Below are 23,419 nucleotides of genomic sequence, written 5' to 3'. Positions count from 1 at the left end.
AGACAGCGTCTCGAATTAAAACCTAAGATTCTTCATCTTTCTCTAGTCCCCCATCCCCAACCAGTGTGTCAGGAAGCACTGTGAACTCACATACCCATCTATTTCTCCTTGCCTCCACTGCTTTCTTTTAACCCAGACCACCGTCTTAGCCTTACCTGGACCACTGACATTTCTTAACTGGTTTTTCCTATTCCAACCCTATCTCATCTTCCACAAAGTTAACTTTTAAAAAATAGTCTTAAACTTTTATTGTAAAATATTTCAAACTTTTAGATAAGAATGGGCCATCAAGGTTTATAGAGTCTCAACATTGTACTATATTTGCTTCAAAGTTTTTTTTTTGTTTGTTTGTTTGTTTGTTTTTTAGCAAGGAAAAATTGGTTGTTAAGAGCTGAAGCCTCACCCTCTCTCTCCCTCATGCCATCTCCTCTCTTCCTCCCTGGAGCTAACCAACCATGCATATCAGTTTAGAGTTTATTATTCTTATGCATGCAGTGTACTTTGCTACATAATATTTAGCATTATTTTTAAATACTGGTGGTATTATATAGATGGTATCAGATTGTAGCACTTTGCTTCTTTTAACATGTTTTTGATATTTGTTCATGTTAATACAAGAAGCTTTCGTTTATTCATTTAAATTGTTGTAGAGTGTATCAAAACAAGACATCATAAGGTATCTTTCTGTTGACCATTCAAATGACTTCCAGGTTTTTTCTTTTCATAATTGATGTTGCAGTAAACATTTGTACATCTCTCTATGGTGCATGTGTAATAGTACCTCTAAATATATGCCAAGAAGTGAAATACGATGGAGTCTCAGGGCCTTTTTAACTTTCTAATATTTTGCATAATTGCAATATAGTTTTTAGAAAAAAGTTCTATTACTCAGGAAAAATGTTGTGGAGCACCTCTAATGCCAGTATGAGGTAGTAAATGAGAGACAAAAGCTTTTCTGTCTTAGATCTTATATACCAGTGGCAGGAGAACAAATAAACTGAGATGATGCTTTCAGAGAATACTGGGTGCTGAAATGAATCATCGCATCCTTCTGCTTCAAGATTTTTGGTGATTTTCCATTAGGAATAATGTAACTCCTGCCTGGTCCTGTTAAGACTTGGCACTCCCTGGCTCCTGCCTTCCTCTTCCATTCTCCCTTTGGCTTCCTGTTCTCTGGCCTTTGACCTTTGAGTCTGGGGAAACTACTAAGCTTTCTTTTGCTTCTGGACCTTCACATGTGCAACGTTTCAGCTTCCCGGAAAGTTTCCCCACCACTCTTTGACTGACAAATTATTCCTTGTGAATCAAGTCTGAACTTACTTGTCCTGTCTTCAGAGAGACCTTCCTTGATCCCCAGAAAAGTAGATCCCTTCTTTTGAGTCTGTCTTATGGAACCTTGCTCTCTTACTCGGTATCAGTTACCACAATATATGGTATAGATTTGTATACCTGTCACCTGCCTCGCCTGCTAGACTGCATGTGCCATGACGGCCAGGATGATGCTCACAGCCTGATACATGGTGGCTCCTAAGTGAACGAAAAGCACAGAAGTAGTAATGCAAATTAGTGTTTTTCTGTAAGTTTGGTTGCAGGCTCATTTTGAGCAGGCGATTTGCTTTGCTTGGCTTTTGATTTCTGTCTCTCCTTTAGGGCTCCTCTCTTCCTAACTAAGGGTTTAGAATTGCCTCCAGAAGTCCTGGACCAGAATCAGGCCTTAGTAGAAGAGGGCTCCAGGCCTTTTGATTGTGGGGATAGCACAACACTCGTAGAAGGCCAACAGTGTTTGCCCTGGGGGCTCTCAGTTTGTCCACAGCCAGCCTCCGTAGGCCCTCAGTCAGATAAAATTCACAGTTCCAGATGGTGGTAGATGACAGTGCTTTGCTTCTTATTTTTAAGGCTCTTTCAACAAGGAAATGTCAAGAGTACTGGGAGAGAACTCAGTTCAGCCCCTAGCTTGAAACAGTGAGCCTGGATCCAGTTTGTCTTCTTCCTTGGAATGTTTTTAGCCCCCATTACCCTGTCAGGCGGAGAAGGCAATAGCACCCCACTCTAGTACTCTTGCCTGGAAAATCCCAGGGACGGAGGACCCTGGTGGGCTGCAGTCCATGGGGTCGCTAAGAGTCGGATACGACTGAGCGTCTTGACTCTCACTCTTCACTTTCATGCATTGGAGAAGGAAATGGCAACCCACTCCAGTGTTCTTGCCTGGAGAATCCCAGGGACGGGGGAGCCTTGTGGGCTGCCGTCTATGGGGCCGCACAGAGCCAGACACGACTGAAGCGACTCAGCAGCAACAGCAGCACCCTATCAGGAGCCAGTCTTTGCTCTCTCTCTCTTACTTTGTCCTTCCTTCCTTCCCTTTCCTCCCACCCTCCCTCCCTTCCTTCTCTTCTTTCATTCCTTCCTTTTTCTTGCTTTCCATTTGAAAGTAAATTGAAGGTATTATGACATTTCATCTCAAAATACTCTAGCATGCATATCCTAAATATAAGAACATTCTCCTACATCATTACAATATCACTATCACACCCAAGAAATTATATATTGACACATGATATTATCTAATATATAAAGTTCTTGTTCAACTTCCTCTAGTCATCTTCCCCCTAAATTGCACAACACTTTTCAATGTCATTTAGGTTTCAGATCTCTTCAGTCTTCTTTAAACCAGCACAGCTCCCATGGCTTTATTTCATCTCTCATGATACTGACATTTTTGAAGAGTCTAGGTCAGGCTTCTGATAGAACGACTGATGATCTGCATCTTTCCTAATTTTCTTTTCCTGAATGATCAGATTCAGAGGTTGGACAAAAGCATCCCACATTCTTGATGATGTTGTGTCCTTCTTATAGCACCACATCAGGGAGGCACATGGTGCTATTTTGTCCCATTAATGGTGATGGTAAGTTTGATCATTTTTTAAATCTTATGTCCATCAGATCTTTTAATAAAAAGACATCTTTTCCTCTTTGAATTTAATGAGGAATCTGTGGGATAGCACTTTGAGACTAAGTGAATAACTTGTTTAACAGTAATTTTTCACCTAATGGTATTGGCATCTTGATTGGCATCGTTGATTAATGATTCTTGCTTGTATCCATTATTGCATTGGTAGTTGCAAAATAGGTATTGTATAATTTTATCATTTCTTCCGTGTTTTTAGCTAACATTCTGTAAAGAAACCTGTTACCTCCTTCCTCCCCATTATATTAAAAACATTTTTTAAAGTATTTAAAAAGTATCAGTATGGGCTCATACATTCTATTTTTTTCCCACAGGATCATTTGACTGGAAAAAAAGTAGTGCTTTTCTGCATTTTTTCATAATACTTAATAAATTTATTATGTATTTTTCGTATATAATACTTTGTAGCCAGTTGTCTATGTGAAATAACATATTTTAGTAAATAGCATAGTGTGAAGTTCTATAAAAAACACTTCCCGCTCCCCCAGTTTGGATATGTTGTTGTGGTGGGGTTTAAAGTTTCTCTTTTCGTTTACCATGGGGAACAACTATGGGGGTGATTTGTTTTCATTTATACTCCTTTGGTGAATTCAACATGCAATCAAATCTGTTCTTGTTATTAAAAATCAGTGAGGTGACATTCCCAACAATAAGTTCTTATACGCAGAAATAGACAAAAATACACTTCTCTCTCCCTCTTGACAACAAGGCACATGCAATTAATGCCCTCTCTTGTCTTATTTTTAGGATCGAAGATTCAATGATGAAATCGACAAGCTAACTGGGTACAAGACAAAGTCATTACTGTGCATGCCTATCCGAAGCAGTGACGGTGAGATCATCGGCGTGGCCCAAGCGATCAATAAGATTCCTGAGGGTGCTCCATTTACTGAAGATGATGAAAAAGTAAGACTGCGCGTATTTTGTGATTTGTACTTTTCTTCTTGATCACTGATTGCTATTCTCCCTGAAAAGGACAGGAATTATGCGAATAGCTGTTGGATTAGACCATTCATGAATCAAATAACTTTTTCTCCTATTATATGAAATATAATGGGAGCTTTTTTTTTGCCATATCATAGAATGTAGTATAATTGAAAATAATTACTTCGTCTTCACCTTAACTTGCTTTTCATTGCAATCCCCAGTAGTCTTCTTGTTATTCCCTAATCTTTATATTCTTTATAAATAAGCTTTTTAATTGAGGATCATAATACCAGCACACACAGCCCAAGGGAAGATAGGGGAGATAAAAAGATTACTATGTTTCAGAAACTCAGCCCTTTTCTTATATTTTTATAACCACTGTGAAGAATTATTTTCTCAGTTCTTCTATAAAAATCTCAATAAAATGAATGTTATTTAATTGTTATTCCAAATTGCTAATAAAAAGGACATTATTTTTGTCCCTGAAGAGCAGCTGACCTTGGTAGAAATGATGTACTTTTTGCTCTGAAATGTTGAATTTTCTCACCAGTATTTTCTGCACCAGCTCATTTTAAAAGAGAGCGCTTCAAAGAGCTGAGGTTCTGGCTTCGAATCTCTTTCCATTCATGTTGAATAGAACCTGGTGGAATATTTATAAAATCTGTGGTAAAAGCAAACCTCAAGTTAATTTGTTTAGGTTTATGATGGCCATACTCCTGTTTGATTCTAAAAAGCACTTTATAATTTAACCTTCTGGCTGTGAGATTGCTGTTTGCCAGTGCTGATTACTAATGCATTAAATTAATACAAATGTTCTGGTATAGAAGGTCAACATAAAATATGATTATAAGGAAAAAGACTTTTAAGAGAGTCTTTTATTGAGAGGTCATTTGTCTAGTCAGATTTACACAGCCCAAATCCCAGGAAAGGCTGATAAAGTCTTACTGTGTGATAGGACCTCAGGCAAGGTCTTACCCATTCAATAATCAGCTACAGGGTGCAGAGTACTTGTGTTGGGCCATGAGAAGCAAAGGTAAATTCCAGACGTGCTGTGCTGCGTGGTCTGCACAAGGAAGAAGGGGAGGTCAGCAATTAGATATTCTAGGACTGCTGTGAGTGCCTAGGAAAGGGAGAGCGAGGCTCCCTCGAAGACTCTGAAGAGGCTTCCTGGAGGAGATGGTCTCTGATCGGACCTCTGAAGAAAGCTTTTTTAAGACAAAGCTAGGTGAGAAGGTGATGCCGTTTAGGAACCCATAAAATGTAATCTACCTCATTCACTATGCAAATATTTCCGTGGATGTGCAGATAGAACAAACATTTTATTTTGCTCCTTTTGTACCAAAGATGACAGTCTTATAATAATATACCTCCTATAAGGACTTATGGGCTTCGCTGATGGCTTGGATGGTAAAGAATCTGCCTGCAAAGCAGGAGACACAGGTTCAATCCCTGGGATGGGAATATACAGTGGAGAAGGGAATGGCTACCCACTCCAGAGTCCTCGCCTGGAGAATTCCATGGATAGAGGAGCTTGGCGGGCCACAGTCTGTGGGGTCACAAAGAATCAGACACAACTGAGCAACTTTCACAGGGACATAAAAAGGACTTATAGGAGGATTTGAGTTTGGTTTTTCCAAACGTAATAGCATCTCCCAAATAGTTGAGTTTATACACAAATATTAGTCTTGCTTTGACTCTGTCTCCTTCATTTAAGAGGATTCCGTTATATATTTAATTCTCATCTCTGATTCCATTTATGTTAGATTTATTTTCTGGACTTTTCTCAGTGGATTTGTACTTAGAATCTAGGACTTCATAAACTCTGGATAATTGAAAGGGAAGGTCTGCAGAGGGCCTTGTTCCTGTCTAGAACAGCATCAGTGCTTTGCTCTGCTGAGAATGAGGGCTAGGCCCAAGCTTCAGCCTGGCTAAGGACAAGTAGCCTGCTTTGGGTGAGCCACTTAAACTCTGACTTTCAGTTTCCTGTTTGGTCAACTAGACTGTCTACCATTTTACAGCATGAGAGCTTAATAAGGTCATCACTAGCAAACACTTTGCAAAGTATAAGAAACTAACAAATGTAAACATAATTCCCAAAGAGTTTCAAAGTGTTCCTCTATATTTGTCACTTATTCCCAGACAGCTTATTTCTTACATTTAAATGTAAGAAATTTACTAAATTTAAAGAAATTTAAATGTAAGTAGCATTTTATTTTGGAGAAGGCAATGGCACCCCACTCCAGTACTCTTGCCTGGAAAATCCCATGGACGGAGGAGCCTGGTAGGCTGCCGTCCATGGGGTCGCTAGGAGTTGGACACGACTGAGCCACTTCACTTTCACTCTTCACTTTCATGCATTGGAGAAGGAAATGGCAACCCACTCCAGTGTTCTTGCCTTGAGAATCCCAGGGACGGGGGAGCCTTGTGGGCTGCCGTCTATGGGGTCGCACAGAGTCAGGCACAACTGAAGCAACTTAGCAGCAGCAGCAGCAGCAGTAGCAGCAGCATTTTATTTTCCAGGCTCCACAGTTTCCTCACCTGATTAAAAACCCTTACCCAAGTCTCACTTCTTGGAAAGAAACCTCTATCAATCACCTAGGGCACATAGGTTATATTATTACAGTGACAACTAGATGGAGAATATTTTTATCTCAAATGCTGTATCTGGTGATTGTTATTTACCACAAGAATTCTAGAATAAACCAAACAGGAGCAGGGAGGAAGAAAAGCAGAAAATAAATTCTAGAAATGATTAACAGGACAGAATAAGATCTAGATACTTTTTTTTTTCATGTAAGAGAAAACACTGTGGCCCAATGGGTCATACAGGCCAGATAGGGAGCGTGGCGGTGATTTGGGTGCTCAGTCACGTCCAACTCTTTGTGACCCCATGGACTGTAGCCCACCAGGCTCCTCTGTTCATGGGATTTCGCAGGCAAGAATACTGAGTGGGTTGCCATTTCCTCCTCCAGGGGACGAGTGTCCTTGGGTTGAAATTTGAACTCTGCCATAGCCTGTGTAGCCTTGGGCAAGTTACTTAGCTTCTCTGTGCTCCAATTTCCTCCTTTTAGGAGAGAATATAATAAAAATACTTATCTCCTGAGATAATAGGGGAATTAAATGAGAAAATACAAGGAAAGAACTTGGAAGAGAACCTAGCACTTGGTAAGTCTTCGCAAAAGATTAGCTTGTACTGAAGCAATGTTAATCTATGTGAGATACAGTCAGGTCTTAGTTAAAGGATTACCTTTGTATAATATAAGTCTGTAAGTTTTTATTAAGCACAATCTATGTGCCAGTTCCACTGTCCAAATTTCAACAACAAAATGAGGGCTATACTTCTTTATAAATTTACAGTCCTCTTGTATGATTGTTTATACACATACTGTTTTACTTGATTGTACAAGATTATACTTATACCAACTTGTATTCTACTTTCTAATTTAAAGTTATTTCTTACGTATGTGTCCACATACAAATGTAGCCTTCATTTGCCATTTTTAGGGATTATGAATTTTCTTCTTTGTCTATATAATCTAGCTTGCTTAGTTCTTGTCTTATTACTGTAAATTTGGGTTGTTTCTAGTTTTTCACTAAGACAAATAACTCCTGAATGAACATCTTGAACAAATTACCATTTTCTTTTGTGTTATTTCCTTGAGGTGTATTCCAGAGACTGAAATTACTGAGTCAAAGAGCAAGAAAAGTTTTATAGCTCTTATTTCAAGTTATCAAATAGCTTTCAGATATATTGAGCCCATTTATAAAGGGAGCAGCATACCCATACCTCTCCTCACAGACACCTGCCAACTTTGTTCAATTCACATTTAAAAACTCAAATTAGTTTTCCTTAGTCTGCCAGGCAGCCTTCAGAGAACCTCCTCCCACATTTACCAGTATCAACTCCAGCAGCAAAATTTTCATCGTTGCCTACAAGTAAGGAGACAAGGGAGGGAAGCAAAAGTGCAGTGTTCACTGTTGGTGAGGGGCACAGATCAGATGACCTTCCAGGCTGGTTCAAGTCTTTGCCTGGCACGGATTAGCAGAATGACCTTCTGCTAAGGCCAATTCCTCCTAGCCTCAGGACCTCCTGGGGTTGTTGTGAGGAGTTAAGTAGATGATAGATGCAAAGCTCTTATCAATAATGAGCTGAAATCTCACCATCTACTCCAATCCAAATGAATAAAATTTGAACTCTATTTGTTATTTTAGTTTATACATATAACTGCTATGTCATCATTCATATGCATAGCGGTAAATTTATTGCACATTTAGCATAATGTGATTTGTATATCCTGATATCTTAAAATGTCAACTTCTGGAGACTATCAGCTGTGTTATGTTTGGTGTAATTCCAACACATTTTGCCATATGAGAATTGGTAAGTTATTTGCCTGGGATAAATTAAAAATTAAATGTGGTACATTCATTTCTAGCCTATTTACATCTCTAACATAATCGTGCATGGGATCCTATTGTGTTTCTTATACTCTATACATGCGTATGCTTCAGTGACTGTGCTGTATCATGTAATATTCGATGGTGGCCCCCAGAAAGGTCATCAAGTCCTTTTCCTACAACCCCTGTCCTCATCCAAAGCAGGAATCTACCTGACAGATGGTTATCCTGGCTCTGCCTAAAAACTTCGCTTTCAATTATTTTAAATCATCATGTTATTTAAAGTTCTTGCATAATTAGCAATAATGTTATCAGTTATGGTCAGGGTTTGTATGAGATATAATCTACCACATGCACATAATTTAACAATTTAAGTTACATAATGGCAAATTATTAGTTTGGCAATTCATGTTGCTAGTGCACCTACAGGTAAATCATACCCAAGAGATGATCAGAATTTCCTGGTTCACTTCATGATTTCCAGCATATGTTCCTGTTTTTCTGTGATACATATACACTAGCTGATTGAGGTGGTATGATTAGACTCCTTGCATCCAATTAATTGATCACTTCCTTATTCCTGAGTGAGTAAAAGTAGGTGTTATCTTGCAAAATAAAATAATGAGACCTGGATGGGAGCAAATATCTGGGATGTCTCAAGATGTATGGGCACAACAGAGGAAACCTGGGGTATGGAAATAAGCATGGGCTCTTACCCGCCCTTCCTAGCTTGTCATTAACTGAGCCCCAGAGGAGCTGTTTATTATGGCATTGTTGAGTGAGGAATATGTCCATTGCAGTTATTTTCTGTTGAGGTCCTTTAATTGACCGGAACCTGGTGGTCCAGAGTCGATGATAAGAAAGTAAAGGAGAGAAAGAGGCTGATATTCCTTGGTTTACACAGAAAGCCAATAAAGCCCCTGCACGGGGCTTGCTCTGTTCACGGAGGCCTCGGGCACCCTCTCGATGGGGTGAAGGCACAGAGCACCTTCTCAAGAGGGTCTTAGAAGCCTGGGCAGGAAAGTGAACTCAGAGAGCCTCTGCGCTCCAGGGGATCAGCCTGAAAGAGAGAGAGAGAGAAAGAAAGACACGGGGACCAGAGCTCTGATGGAGCAAAGGTGTTTTAATCAACATGGTGTGGGCATATATACTGTCTTACAAAGTAGTTATTCTCAGCAAAGATAAAGATTAAAATTCCAGACTTACAAAACATAGGCAATCCATATTAAAGAGAGAGATTTGTAAACAATCACTTTTACCGTATGGTTCACAAGAAGGAAGAGGGTACTTATCACCATATAGAAACGCTAATGAAGGAAATGCCTGGATTCCTCAGTCCCGGGAGAGGCTTGCTTCCCTTCTTAATTCCTGAATATTCAGGAATTAATAAGGAGCAGAGAATTCCTGACAGATCCAAAACAGCACACAGGAAGCCTCCTGTTAAATGCTTTCTGACAACTTTCCAACGACCATCTTATAAGAAGTTGTGGCTTGAAGTCCTTCTCTGGCTTATCTCACAGGGTTTCTTTAGCCTGTGATCACTTTTCTCCAGCTTGTCGTTCAGAGTGTTCAGCTACCCTGCTGCTCTTCTTCGTGCCAGCATGTTCAGATACCCTGCAGAGCTGGGGTATAGCCATCCGAGTTAGCCTGCCCTGGGACTGGCCACATTCCAAGAACTTGTTACGGGTGATGCTGCCCTGCCAACTGGTGTTGAGGATGGTGCATGGATAAGGCTAATGAGTCTTATTAGCTCTTGCAGAAGCTGGAGTTTTGTTATTTGCAACAGGCCTGAGACAGCCACAGTCAGACAGAGTGAGGATTTCATAAGCTCTTGATCTTACATTTTTAAATTGTTCCTGGTTTTATGAAGGCTAATGTTTAGGAGCCTGGTGAGATATCAACGGTGCTAAAGGTACTAAAGTTCACATTAGTGGGGCAGAAGGATGTTGATACATCACGCTGATAGGGGTAACAAATTGGTGGTCCCAGAAGAGTGGAGGCAGCTCGCAGATGTTTGTCTTGCATGGAGTTGGTGTGGTATAGAATTGATTTTTTTTTCAGAAAGCCTTTAGATGTGTCTGTAAGCTCCAACTCTGCCATAATAGACAATCCCCAAATTACTAGTCAGTTTAATAAAATCAACTTAAGGAAGTGAAGATGGACAGGTTTCTTCTATCATCCTATAAAGAGTTAGTTTCTCTATGAAGGTACTTTTCAAAAGTGCTTTTCAAATCATTGTGTTTAAAAAACCTTGTTACATGTGTGGCTAGTGGTATTATAACTCTGCTGCTGCTGCTGCTGCTGCTGTTAAATCGCTTCAGTTGTGTCCGACTCTGTGCGACCCCATAGACGGCAGCCCACCAGGCTCCCCCGTCCCTGGGATTCTCCAGGCAAGAACACTGGAGTGGGTTTCCATTTCCTTCTCCAATGCATGAAAGTGAAAAGTGAAAGTGAAGTTGCTCAGTTGTGTCTGACTCTTCGTTACCCCATGGACTGCATGCAGCCTACCAGGCTCCTCCGTCCATGGGATTTTCCAGACAAGAGTACTGGAGTGGGTTGCCATTTCCTTCTCCGATGCATGAAAGTGAAAAGTGAAAGTGAAGTCGCGCAGTCGTGTCAGACTCTTCGCGACCCCATGGACCACAGCCTACCAGGCTCCTCTGTCCATGGGATTTTCCAGGCAAGAGTACTGGAGTGGGGTGCCATTGCCTTCTCCATAACTCTGCTAGGCAGGTTTATGTGTTTTCTCGTAATCCTGCGCTATCGTTTAGATACCCAAATACTGAACGAGCAGTAGTTCAAACGAACTAATTTGAACATGTGGCCTTTTGGTCCTCATCTCATTTCCCCCTGTTTCCTGTCTATAGTCCAATTAAGTTAGATTTTCAAAACTGTTGCAATAAAATTAGAATGAAAAAATCAGTGTTTGACAAAAGGTTTAAAAAGTTTTGGAATACAGCTCTTGATTTCAAGTTATATTTCATTAATAAGATTTCAATCCTGGAAAAATGTGGATTGAATAATACAGCTTGTTAATTGTACTGTCTTATCTACATTCAAGCTGTTAGTCACTGTACTATTTGCCTTTTAACATCTATTATCCAGGTCCTAGGTGATCACTGTGAAGCTACAGAGCTTCAGAGACCTGTTTTATGTTCTGTGTATTCCCTGGACTAAATCTGACTGAGGATTTCAGAAATAAACAAGATTTACAAGAAAAAAACTATTACTAATAGAGTAACTGTCAGAACTCTGGTTAAATTTAAGGGCGTTTTTTCCTATTGGAGAACTGTCCCAGACTTTCAGCACTATTCTCTGCCTTATCCTTAGGCAGGATCTAATGGTGGGGTAAGAATGGGAGTCTGCCTGCTGGGGCCCAGATTAAGGGTTATTGCTCTAAAAAACTGGTCACTCTGCCCCAGTTTGGTCATGTGTTTCCTACTCCCATACCTTTACTTGTATTCTTATCTGACTGCACGAAATTCTTCTCTTCTTCATCCTCTTTCAAGGTTTAAGTCAAATCCTGTCATCTTAAGTAGGCACTATTCCAAAAGTGATTATTATTTTTCCTTAATAGTAGTTCCTAATGTTTTATAGTTTAACATTTTTTTTCAGATGACCCCAGTGATTGCAGTTGGATTTTAACTAACCATTCATTGAGCAAAGATATAATGACTAAATATTTAGGAGCTAAGAAAATCAATGACACACCAGTTGACAAAATTAAAGACAATACCTACATAGTGTATTTTGTATTTCAGATGCAAATAATGTTTGGTATGTTGGCAGATATACATGTCCCTTGCAAAAATTACAGTGTCATATGTTGGCTTTTGTAACTTCCTCCTTTTTGAGCTTCTCTTTTTGTATTTCTAAGAGTTACCAAGGAGATGATAAGTGCTTGCCCTTTCTGTCTCTTTCCATATACTTTGCAGAACCTTGTTCGGTAGTTTGCACTTAGCAGGGACCTGAATGAGCAAGATATAAATAAATGAACTAAGTAAGTTACAGGGCTGTAACTGTTACAATGCAGAATCAGAGGGATTTTGAATGGTCATTAATCCGAACATCATTTTTAATGGCCAAATGATGTTTCATTGTGAAAGAGCTATGCATTCATTCACTACTTATTGAGTGTCTACTTAGTAAATACTACTATGTTTGAGGCTCTGTTCCAAGTATGGGGGTTAAACTGCTTAATAAGAGCCAAAAATTCCTGCCCTTTCAGAATTTACATTCTTATGGTATGCTGCTAAGTCGCTTCAGTCGTGTCCGACTCTGTGCGACCCCCATAGACCGCAGCCCACCAGGCTCCCCCGTCCCTGGGATTCTCCAGGCAAGAACACTGGAGTGGGTTTCCATTTCCTTCTCCAATGCATGAAAGTGAAAAATGAAAGTGAAGTCGCTCAGTCGTGTCCGACTCTTCGTGACCCCATGGACTGTAGCCCACCAGGCTCCTCTGCCCATCAGATTTTCCAGGCAAGAGTACTGGAGTAGGGTGCCATTGCCTTCTCCATAGACAGACAATAAACAAAGTAAATATGTGAGTATATAACTTCAAGTAGTGATTAGAAATATAATTCTTATAATTAAGGTAATTCAACCATTTTTTTCCTGTAACTTTTATTCATACGACTGTGCTGAATTAAGTTTAGGTAAGATTAAAATGTTTGCAGTACAATAGGATCTTTCACTAGGCTGGAGCAAGATTTGAGCCAAAGCTTTCTCTTCAGTACCTATGGTAAACTGTGATGGACTCCTCAACTGAATCTCTTTTCCCTCTAAACTTCAGATGTTCACTCAAGATGTGTGTCCCTCTAGGCTGCCTTAAGCACTTGAAGTACAGAAAAGTGTTGTCCATTACGTTCACCTCAGATATCTTGGTACTGCATCTTCTCATGGGTATCGAGCTGTAAGTACAGGATCAATTTACCATCACCTGAATTGGAGAAGTTATGAAAATGTGATGATCTTGACCTGACATGGTCAGGCTGCTGACATATAGTGCTGGACAGACAGGACTCTGGGGCACATGGGAGGAAAAGGTGGAAGGCTGAGAGGAGTTCAGGGTATTCTGATTTTCAGAGACCAGTATGTCCATTGCTTTTAATATTTGGCAGGTTATGAAACAGTCTTATAGTGAAGTCACTTCTAAAAGTGCAAAATGACAAAAAAATAAAATAAAACTGTCTCATAAACTCTATCTCAGATTTATACAGGGCTTGGATAAAGGAGAGTGATATGCAATCACAGATTAGAATTAAATAAGCACTTGTTGGAAAGAAGAATGATTATTAAAGAACTAGAACAGGGTGTTGTGAATTCTTGTTTACTGGAGATTTCAAATTAAGACATAATATCTTTGAATAAGTAGTGTTTTGTTGTCTGAATAAAAGAACAAGGTTACTTTTTTCACCTTAGAATGATGAAATACTTAAATTGGAATTTGAAAACTTAAGTCAAATTCTTTTTAATTAAAAAAAGAATATAATTCCAAATGACTACCTTTGATCTGAGCATATTTGTCTTTCTTGGTTTATTTTCCTTTCCTTTCATGATAATATTATTTTCTAATTATAAAAGTAATACTAACATTTTTAAAGTACAAATATTAAAAAAATAAAATCACCTATCATCCTAATTTGCAGACAGAATATTGTTAATATTGTTGATGTATTTCCTTATATTTCTTTATTTTTACTTACAAATAAAGCATTATAAAGTATGCATGACATTTTATTGTGCTTTGATTTTTCAAGGCACAATTCCTATGTATCATTATCTTCTGTCATGTAATTATGCAATGATTTATTAATCATCCCTCAGCATTTAAGTTTTTTCCAAAATCATGTTATAATAAAATTATAACTAATGAACTTTTTATAAATAAATCTAGGATTCATCATGGGATAGCTACATTAAATCGCTATTTTGTAGGTCAAAAACATTTACAATTTTCTACGGTTCAAATTTAGGATTACTGGTTCAGGTAGTTTTTTGTTTTTCTTTTTTGAGTGTGAGATTTTTTTAAAATTGAAGCATATTTGATCTATAATATGTTAGTTTCAGGTGTACATCATAGTGATTCAGTGTGTTTTTAATAGATGATACTCCATTTAAAGTTATTACAAAAATAATGGCTATATTTCCCTGTGCTGTACGATATATCCTTGTTGCTTATTTATTTCGTAATGGTAGTTTGTATCTCTCAGTCTCAAACCCCTGTCTTGCCCCTTCCCCCTTCCTCTTCCTTCTGGCAGCCACTAGTTCTCTGCATCTGTAAGTTGGTTTCTGTTTTGTTATATGCATTCATTTATTTTATTTTTTAGATTTCAAAAATAAGCGATATATACAGTATTTGTATTTCTCTGTCTACTTATTTCACTAAGAATAATTCCCTCTAGGTCCATCCATATTGTTGCAAATGGCAGAATTTCATTCTTTTTTATGGCCAACGTGCCGCATCTTCTTTATCCATTTATCTGTTGATGAACACTTGGCTTGTTTTCATATCTTGGCTATTATAAATAATGCTCCTATGAACATTAGGGTGTGTGTATCTTTTTGCATTATTGTTTTCATTTTCTTTGCACACATATCAAGCAGTATAATTGCTGGGTCATCCAGTAGTTCTATAGATTTTTTGAGGAGGAAATGTCATAGTCTTTTCCACAGTGGCTGCCCCAATTTATAGTCCCACCAACAGTGCACTGGACTTTCCTTTCCTCTACATCCCCACCAACATTTGTTATTTGTGGTCTTTCTAGTGATGACCTTTCTGACAGATGTGAGGCAGTATCTTGTGGTTTTGCATTTCTCTGATGATTAAGGATGTTGAGCATTTTTTCATGCACTTGTAGGCCATTTGTATGTCTTCTTTGGGAAATTTTCTTTTCAGGTCTTCTACCCATTTTTATTAATAAATCAGGTTATTTGTTTTTTTTGATATGGAGTTGTGTGAGCTGTTTGTATATTTGGATATTAACCCATTATCGGTCACATCATTCGCAAATATTTCCTTCCATTCAGTAGTTTTTCTTTTTCATTTTGTTGATGGTTTTCTTTGCTGTGTGAAAGCTTTTAAATTTTAAATAGGTCACGTTTGTTTTTTGCCTTTGTTTCTTTTGAACGTTAATTTTTAATAAAAACCTTATTGGGATGTAATTCACATACCACACAATTCACCCATTTAGAGTGCTCAAGTCAATGGCTTTTAGTATATTTGCAGAGATCTGTGACTATCACCACATTCAAATGTAGGATGCCTTAATCACCCCAAAAGCAACCCCATGTCCATTAATAGTCACTTTCCATTTGCTCCCAGCTCTTTTAGTCTTAGGCTACTGACAGTCTACCTTCTGTTTCTATGGGTTTGCCAATTGGGGGCAATTTATGTAAATTGAGCCATACAGTGTGTGGTCCTTTTTGGCTGGCTTCATTCACTGAGCATAATGATTTCAAGATTCATCCATGTTGTAGCATTTATCTGTACTATTAGTATTTCTTTTTGTGCCTAAATAATGCTCCATTGCATGAACATACCACATTTTATTTATCCATTCATCAGTTGATGAACGTTTGAGTTGTTTCCACTTCTTGACTATTATGAATAATGCTGCTGTGAACACTCACATACAAGTTTTTGTGTGAACATATGTTTTCATTTTTCTTGGAGACAAATCTAAGAAGAGAATTGCTGGGCCATATGGTAACTCTAATGTTTAACCTTCTGAGGAATTACCAGACACTTTCCCAAACTGGCAGCACTATTTTTACATTTCCACCAGCAATGTATGACTATTCCAATTTCTCCAGATCCTTGGCAATACTTTTTAAAAATTAATTTATTTTAATTGGAGGATAATTACTTTACATGTTGTGATGGTTTTTGCCATACCTCGACAGGAATTAGGCACAGGCGCACTGTGAACCTGAACCCTGCTTCCACCTCCCTCCCCACCCCATCCCTCTGGGTTGTCCCAGAGCAACGACTTTGAGTGCCCTGCTTCATGCGTTGAACTTGCACTGGACATCTATTTTATTTTATATATGGTAATATGCATGTTTCAATGCTAATCTCTCAAATCATCCCACCCTCATCTTCTCCCACAGAGTCCAAAAGTCTGTTCTTTATGTCTGTGTCTCTTTTGCTGCCTTGCATATAGGATCATTGTTACCATCTTTCTAAATTCCATATATATGCATTAATATACAGTATTTGTGTTTCTCTTTCTGACTCACTTCAATCATTGTATAATAGGCTCCAGTTTCGTCCACCTCATTAGAACTGACTCAGATGTGTCCCTTTTAATAGCTGAATGATATTCCATTGTGTATATGTACCACAACTTCCTTATCCATTCATCTGCCAATGGACATCTAGGTTGCTTCCATGTCCTAGCTATTGTAAACAGTGCTGCAATGAACACTGGGGTACCTATGTCTCTTTCAATTCTGGTTTCCTTGGTGTGTATACCCAGGAGTGGGATTGCTGGGTTGCATGGCAGTTCTATTTCCAGTTTTTAAAGGAATTTCCACAGTGTTCTCCATAGTGGCTGTACCAGTTTGCATTTCCACCAACAGCGTAAGAGGGTTCCCTTTTCTCCACACCCTCGCCAGCATTTATTGTTTGTAGACTTTTTGGTGGTGGCCATTCTGAACGGCGTGAGATGGTAACTCATTGTTTTTTATTAGCATTTCCCTAATAATGAGTGACTTTGAGCATCTTTTCATGTGTTTATTAGCCATCTGTATGTCTTCTTTGGAGAAATGTCTGTTTGGTTCTTTTGCCCACTTTCTGACTGGGTTGTTCATTTTTCTGGTATTGAGCTGCATGAGCTGCTTGTATATTTTGGAGATTAACTCTTTGTTAGTTTTTTCGTGTGCTATTATTTTCTCCCATTCTGAAGGTTGCCTTTTCAACTTGCTTATAGTTTCCTTCATTTTGCAAAAGCTTTTGAGTTTAATTAGATCCCATTTGTTCATTTTTGTTTTTATTTCCATTACTCTGGGAGGTGGGTCACAGAGGATCTTGCTGTGATTTATGTCAGAGTGTTCTGCCTATGTTTTCCTCTAAGAGTTTTATAGTTTCTGATCTTACATTTAGGTCTTTAATCCATTTTGAGTTTATTTTTGTGTAAGATATTAGAAAGTGTTCTAGTTTCACTCTTTTATATGTGGTTGACCAGTTTCCTAGCACCTGTCATTTTGATTTTAGTCATTTTACTGGGTATGAACTAGTGTTTCATTGTGGTTTTGATTTGCCTTGTCCTGATGGCTGATGTTGAGGATCTTTTCATGTGCTCGTTTGTGGAATTTCTTTTTAATATTCTTGATACATTTCACCCATTTTCTCCCAGAAAATTGTATTAATATATAATGCCAATAGCAGTATATCAACTCACTGAAACTTCACCAGCTTCAATATTATAATTTCTAAAAATTGCATTCCTTTGATTTCTGATTTCACTTTATTTCAGACTTCTTTGATTATTCTGTGTGTGCATGTATTTCACAAGAATTAATTAGCCATTGGTAAGTGAACATGTTTTTTTAACTAGAAGAGAGACCATCATAATGCAAACTGACCTAAGCCAATTTGATCACACACAACTACTAGTTTATTTGTAATAGTTTTTAAATACATCATAATAGCTGCCCGAAGCTTGCAGTTGATAGGAGATGACTGCTTTCCTACAACTTTGCTACTTGTTTTTACAGGTCTCAGACCAAAATCTGCTACATAAAAAGACATTTATCTAACAAAATGTATTGGCTGCTGCTGCTGCTAAGTCGCTTCAGTCGTGTCCAACTCTGTGCGACCCCATAGACGGCAGCCCACCAGGCTCCCCCGTCCCTGGGATTCTCCAGGCAAGAACACTGGAGTGGGTTTCCATTTCCTTCTCCAATGCATGAAAGTGAAAAGTGAAAGTGAAGTCACAGTCGTGTCCGACTCTCAGCGACCCCACGGACTGCAGCCTTCCAGGCTCCTCTGTCCATGGGATTTTCCAGGCAAGAGTACTGGAGTGGGGTGCCATTGCCTACTCCTTGGGTCAAATAGTTCCTATACCCTATTTAGTAAGTTTCATGAAATTCAAGCGCTCTTTGTTTTCAGTTCAGTTCAGTTCAGTTGCTCAGTCGTGTCCGACTCTTTGGGACCCCATGAATCACAGCATGCCAGGCCTCCCTGTCCATCACCAACTCCCGGAGTTCACTCAGACTCACGTCCATTGAGTCTGTGATGCCATCCAGCCATCTCATCCTCTGTCGTCCTCTTCTCCTCCTGCCTCCAATCCCTCCCAGCATCAGAGTCTTTTCCAATGAGTCAACTCTTCGCATGAGGTGGCCAAAGTATTGGATTTTCAGCTTTAGCATCAGTCCTTCCAAAGAACACCCAGGACTGATCTCCTTTAGAATGGACTGGTTGGATCTCCTTGCAGTCCAAGGGACTCTCAAGAGTCTTCTCCAACACCACAGTTCAAAAGCATCAATTCTTCGGCACTCAGCTTTCTTCACAGTCCAACTCTCACATCCATACTTGACTACTGGAAAAACCATAGCCTTGACTAGACAGACCTTTGTTGGCAAAGTGATGTCTCTGCTTTTGAATATGCTATCTAGGTTGGTCATAACTTTCCTTCCAAGGAGTAAACGTCTTTTAATTTCATGGCTACAATCACCATCTGCAGTGATTTTGGAGCCCCCCAAAATAAAGTCTGACACTGTTTCCACTGTTTCCCCATCTATTTCCCATGAAGTGATGGGACCAGATGCCATGATCTTAGTTTTCTGAATGTTGAGCTTTAAGCCAACTTTTTCACTCTCCTCTTTCACTTGCATCAAGAGGCTTTTTAGTTCCTCTTCACTTTCTGCCATAAGGGTGGTGTCATCTGCATATCTGAGGTTATTGATATTTCTCCTGGCAATCTTGATTCCAGCTTGTGCTTCTTCCAGCCCAGCATTTCTCATGATGTACTCTGCATATAAGTTAAATAAGCAGGGTGACAATATTCAGCCTTGACGTACTTATTTTCCTATTTGGAACCAGTCTGTTTTCCATGTCCAGTTCTAACTGTTGCTTCCTGACCTGCATATAGGTTTCTCAAGAGGCAGGTCAGGTGGTCTGGTATTCCCATCTCTTTCAGAATTTTCCACAGTTTATTAGGTACTCTAAATACCACTGGCACTGTGTCAGAAGTAGAATCTGGTAGCTCTTGTGGTGGGTATCAGGCGGCCAGACCCTTTGACCCAGTGGCAGGATTGGACAGCCTCAGAGTCTGTCCCTAAGGATACATCACCTTTGGAATTTGCTAGATTTTTATCTTATTAATACAAGTGTTGAGGGGTCTTTAGAATATTATTACCAATATACATATCTTGAATATTACTAGTTTCATAATTAGAGTCCATATCTAATATCCATTGTGCTGATTAACAAGCTACTAATTTCACCAGTGAAAGTCCATTTCTAATACTGGTAAAAGCCCTACACTATTTTTTGTTTTGTAAATTAATTTATTTATTTTAATTGGAGGCTAATTACTTTACAATATTGTAGTGGTTTTCGCCATACATTCACATGAATCAGCCATGAGTGTACATGTGTCCCCCATCCTGAACCCCAATCCCACCTCCCTCCCCATCCCATCCCTCAGGGTCATCCCAGTGTACCAGCCCTGAGCACCCTGTCTCATGCATCGAACCTGGACTGGCGATCTATTTCACATATGGTAATATACATGTTTCAATGCTATTCCCTCAATTCATCCCACCCGCACTATTGATGGTAGGTAAAGATCTCTGGAGGGGCTTCCCTGATGGCTCAGTGGTGAGGAATCCACCAGCCAATGCAGGAGACATGGGTTTGATCCCTGAATCAATCAGGAAGATCCCCTGGAGAAGGAAATGGCTACCCACTCCAGTATACTTGCTTGGGAAATGTCGTGGACAGAGGAGCTTGGCAGGCTACAGTCCATGGGGTCACAGAAGAGTCAGAAATAACTTAGCAACTAAACAACAACAACAGAGATCGCTGGAGCGCTTTTGGTAACCACATTTGAGTATGATTTTCTGATTATTCCTGAAGCATAAATCCTTGAAAGGGCAACTGTCTGTTCCCTCATAGCATTTTAAACCTAGTCTGCTCTACAAGCACACGTATTTTCACAGTATCTCTGCTAAAGAACTTAAGGCAAATTATAGACCTTAAAAGAGCATGCATTGTCTCTCAGTGTTTGGTTTTCTTCTTAAACAAGACAATAACAGAAACTATTACTCTGTGATACATGGTTTGTATTCAGTATCTCATTTAATCCGCAGCAAACCTTTGGGTAATTATTATTATTGTCATTTTATGGATGGGCTTCCCTGATAGCTCAGTTGGCAAAGAATCTGCCTGCCATGCAGAAGACCCCTGTTCTATTCCTAAGTCAGTAAGATCCGCTGGAGAAGGGATAGGCTACCCACTCCAGTATTCTTGGGCTTCCCTTGTGGCTCAGATGGTAAAGAATCCACCTGCAATGTGGAAGACCTGGGTTTGATCCCTGGGTTGGGAAGATCCCCTGAAGAAGGGAAAGGCTACCCACTCCAGTATTCTGGCCTGGAAAATTCCGTGGACTATATAGTCCATGGGGTTGCAAAGAGTTGGATGTGACTTTCACTTTCACTTTTTATGGATGGGAAAACTGACTATGAGAGATTTTAATAATGTGTCCAGGATCACCTGACTTGTGTGCATGTCCACGTGGCATGTGGAGATTCTTGGTGGGTGGTTGTTATTTTCTTATTGTGTCATCTTCACTTCAGAGACTCATAAACACACAGATTGTGCTATATCTGATGCATGTGTAGGGATGTTTAATAAATTTGAGAGTCTGCATACTTAATACATTTGGAGGAGAGTGTGTTATTGAGTGAAACATTATTTCTAAATTACATTGGCTTGTGGCATTTTAGCTTTTCATGAATACCTGAAACAGAGTTTGAGCTTTATGTCTGTAAGAAATATAGAAAACGAACAGGCTGAGTTATAGGAATTATTATTATTATTTTAATGATTACTTTGAATACATTCAACTCTGAAGTAGATAATTTAATATTTTCCTTTTATCCCATTTTTATGTTTTCACTGACAAATAACAAAACATTTTAAAGTTATGGTTTTTAATGTATTTCTCCCCTACCCCAAGGATGAAAAGGAGCTGAGGATCAGTTCTCATGCTTTACAAAAAGTTGTGCTTCAAGCCAGAATTTGCAAATACAGTAGTGTTCAGTTTCAGTGAGCAGAGAAGAGAGGTGTTCCAGAGTAAATTACCCTGCAGCCTACTTTAGAGGGTTTTTTCTATGTTTAGCAAAATTATGGAATATTCTGTTTAAAGAAGCTACGTTGTATTCCTTCTTGGAAAATTTCAAATAGAAGATGACTTTGTAGCATATTTCATGATTTTTAACAGTGTATTTTGATTTTTAAAATATACCTGGCTGTTTATTTTTTTCCTTTTCTTCTTTTCTGTATTGGAGGTGGAAATGAAGCCATTTCTTTTTGTCATTTTCCATTATTTCCTTTTATTTTTCCCTCATGTACCCTGGATAATATCCTGGCTAGATATGATTACAGGCTATTTTCCCTGGCAGATTCTGATTCCATTGCCAATCAACAATGTTGAGGAGCATTGCCCCCATCCCCTTCATATTCTGCATACTCCGTTTAGAAATGAGAAAAAAATCTCAAAGGTAAGTGCTGCTGTATTACAAAAGCAGGCAGCAAAGTACCCCCTGGGAGGCCCCAGGTAGGAGTGAGAGCATGTTACGAGCGGGAGAAAGTAATGAACAATTTTGAAAAATGAGGTTATATAAGTTAGAGCTGCCCAGAGATGCTCTGAAGGTCTATTAGACACAGTTCTTGAAAAGGGGTTTAAATGAACTAAAATGCAATCATGAAAGTCTCTCACTGGAGAGAATTTAAAATGATTCCTCAATAGAATTAATTGACACCATCAAAAGGCCAAAACATGCTTTGTCTGTCTGAAAAATGTGTTTGGTGTTTTGGAAGACTTACTTGTCTGTAGCATATACTGAGTCACTGGGAAATCAATACCTTTCTTTAAAGGTGCCACCCAGGGTTTAATAGCATTCTGTAATTGTATACCCCATAGCATCTGAGAAGTCTTAACTCCATCTTCAGTGCTTAGTGATTTGGTTAATTTCATTTCCAAAAACATATCCATATCTTTTTTTTTTTTTTCTGTCTCTTAAAAAAAAAGTGTTTCTGAGTAATTTTACAAATCCTTTCATACTGACTCAATTTTTTCACAATTTCCCAGTGGCTTTTTTTGTTTTGTTTTGTTTAGTATAATTGAAGTTTCTTTTAGGTATTTTGTACACATTTCTACTTTCAAATACAGGATGAGGCTTCAAAATAAGCCTTGAATTATTCTCCCCCATCATGAAGACAGAGAATCACAACCCTTGAGGAACCTTTAAGTGTCCATTGCTCCTTTTCAATGTTTGACTAAATGTATTTTAAAGTCTCAACTTAGTAGTTTGACATGATACCCTCGTACACTGGATAATCATGGAACATGATGGAGGGTTTGCAGTTACTATTCTCTTAACCTGTGAGACAGGGTGACAGGAATTTTTGTCTTCTTAAGCCTGAAGGCAAATTCATTTTTCTCTAGATCCAAAATGCCAGTTGTTTTAAGATTTGATCCCAATGTTTATGACTTGTTACCGTGGATGTTTCCATTGTTTTACAAACTAAGGACCCATCCAGTTATGAACAAGAAGACTGTACAAATCATGGCAAACTTCTGATCTACACATGAATTTCTTAAGTACAAGAAAACTGGAAACTAAACTGCTTAGTTCTTTCTTGTCTTCAGATTGTTGCCAGGGGGAAAATTATGCACAGATCATTGGGTTAAACAAGGATTATTGTTCCCCCTGCCATACACAAAGCAATAAGTCATTCTCCTTCTTGCAATTGCATCTTCTCTAGGACCAGTATATAAAACACAGGTCCATTTGTGCTGGAAGTACAAGGTCACAGCCATTCACTTGGAAGATGATCCTTCACAGATATTCCCAGAAAAATACTTTGGAGAAATACTCTCTGCCCTTCATGGTTCA

General features: G+C 38.9%; 1 protein-coding gene across 1 annotated transcript in view; it reads left to right on the top strand.

Moving 5' to 3' along the window:
* The window catches only part of PDE11A (phosphodiesterase 11A), a 430,189-nt gene that overhangs the window by 54,562 nt on the left and 352,208 nt on the right, over positions 1–23,419 (top strand). Inside the window, exon 2 of the mRNA XM_005900797.2 lies at positions 3,713–3,871. Within this exon, the coding sequence (XP_005900859.1) occupies positions 3,713–3,871 (159 nt within the window). The remainder of the gene's footprint in view (positions 1–3,712; positions 3,872–23,419) is intronic.

The sequence above is a fragment of the Bos mutus genome, chromosome 2, assembly GCF_027580195.1.
Source record: "Bos mutus isolate GX-2022 chromosome 2, NWIPB_WYAK_1.1, whole genome shotgun sequence".
In the NCBI taxonomy this organism is placed as follows: Eukaryota; Metazoa; Chordata; class Mammalia; order Artiodactyla; family Bovidae; genus Bos; species Bos mutus.
The sequence above is the reverse complement of the archived record's forward strand: the minus strand, read 5'-3'. Positions and strand labels throughout refer to the sequence as shown.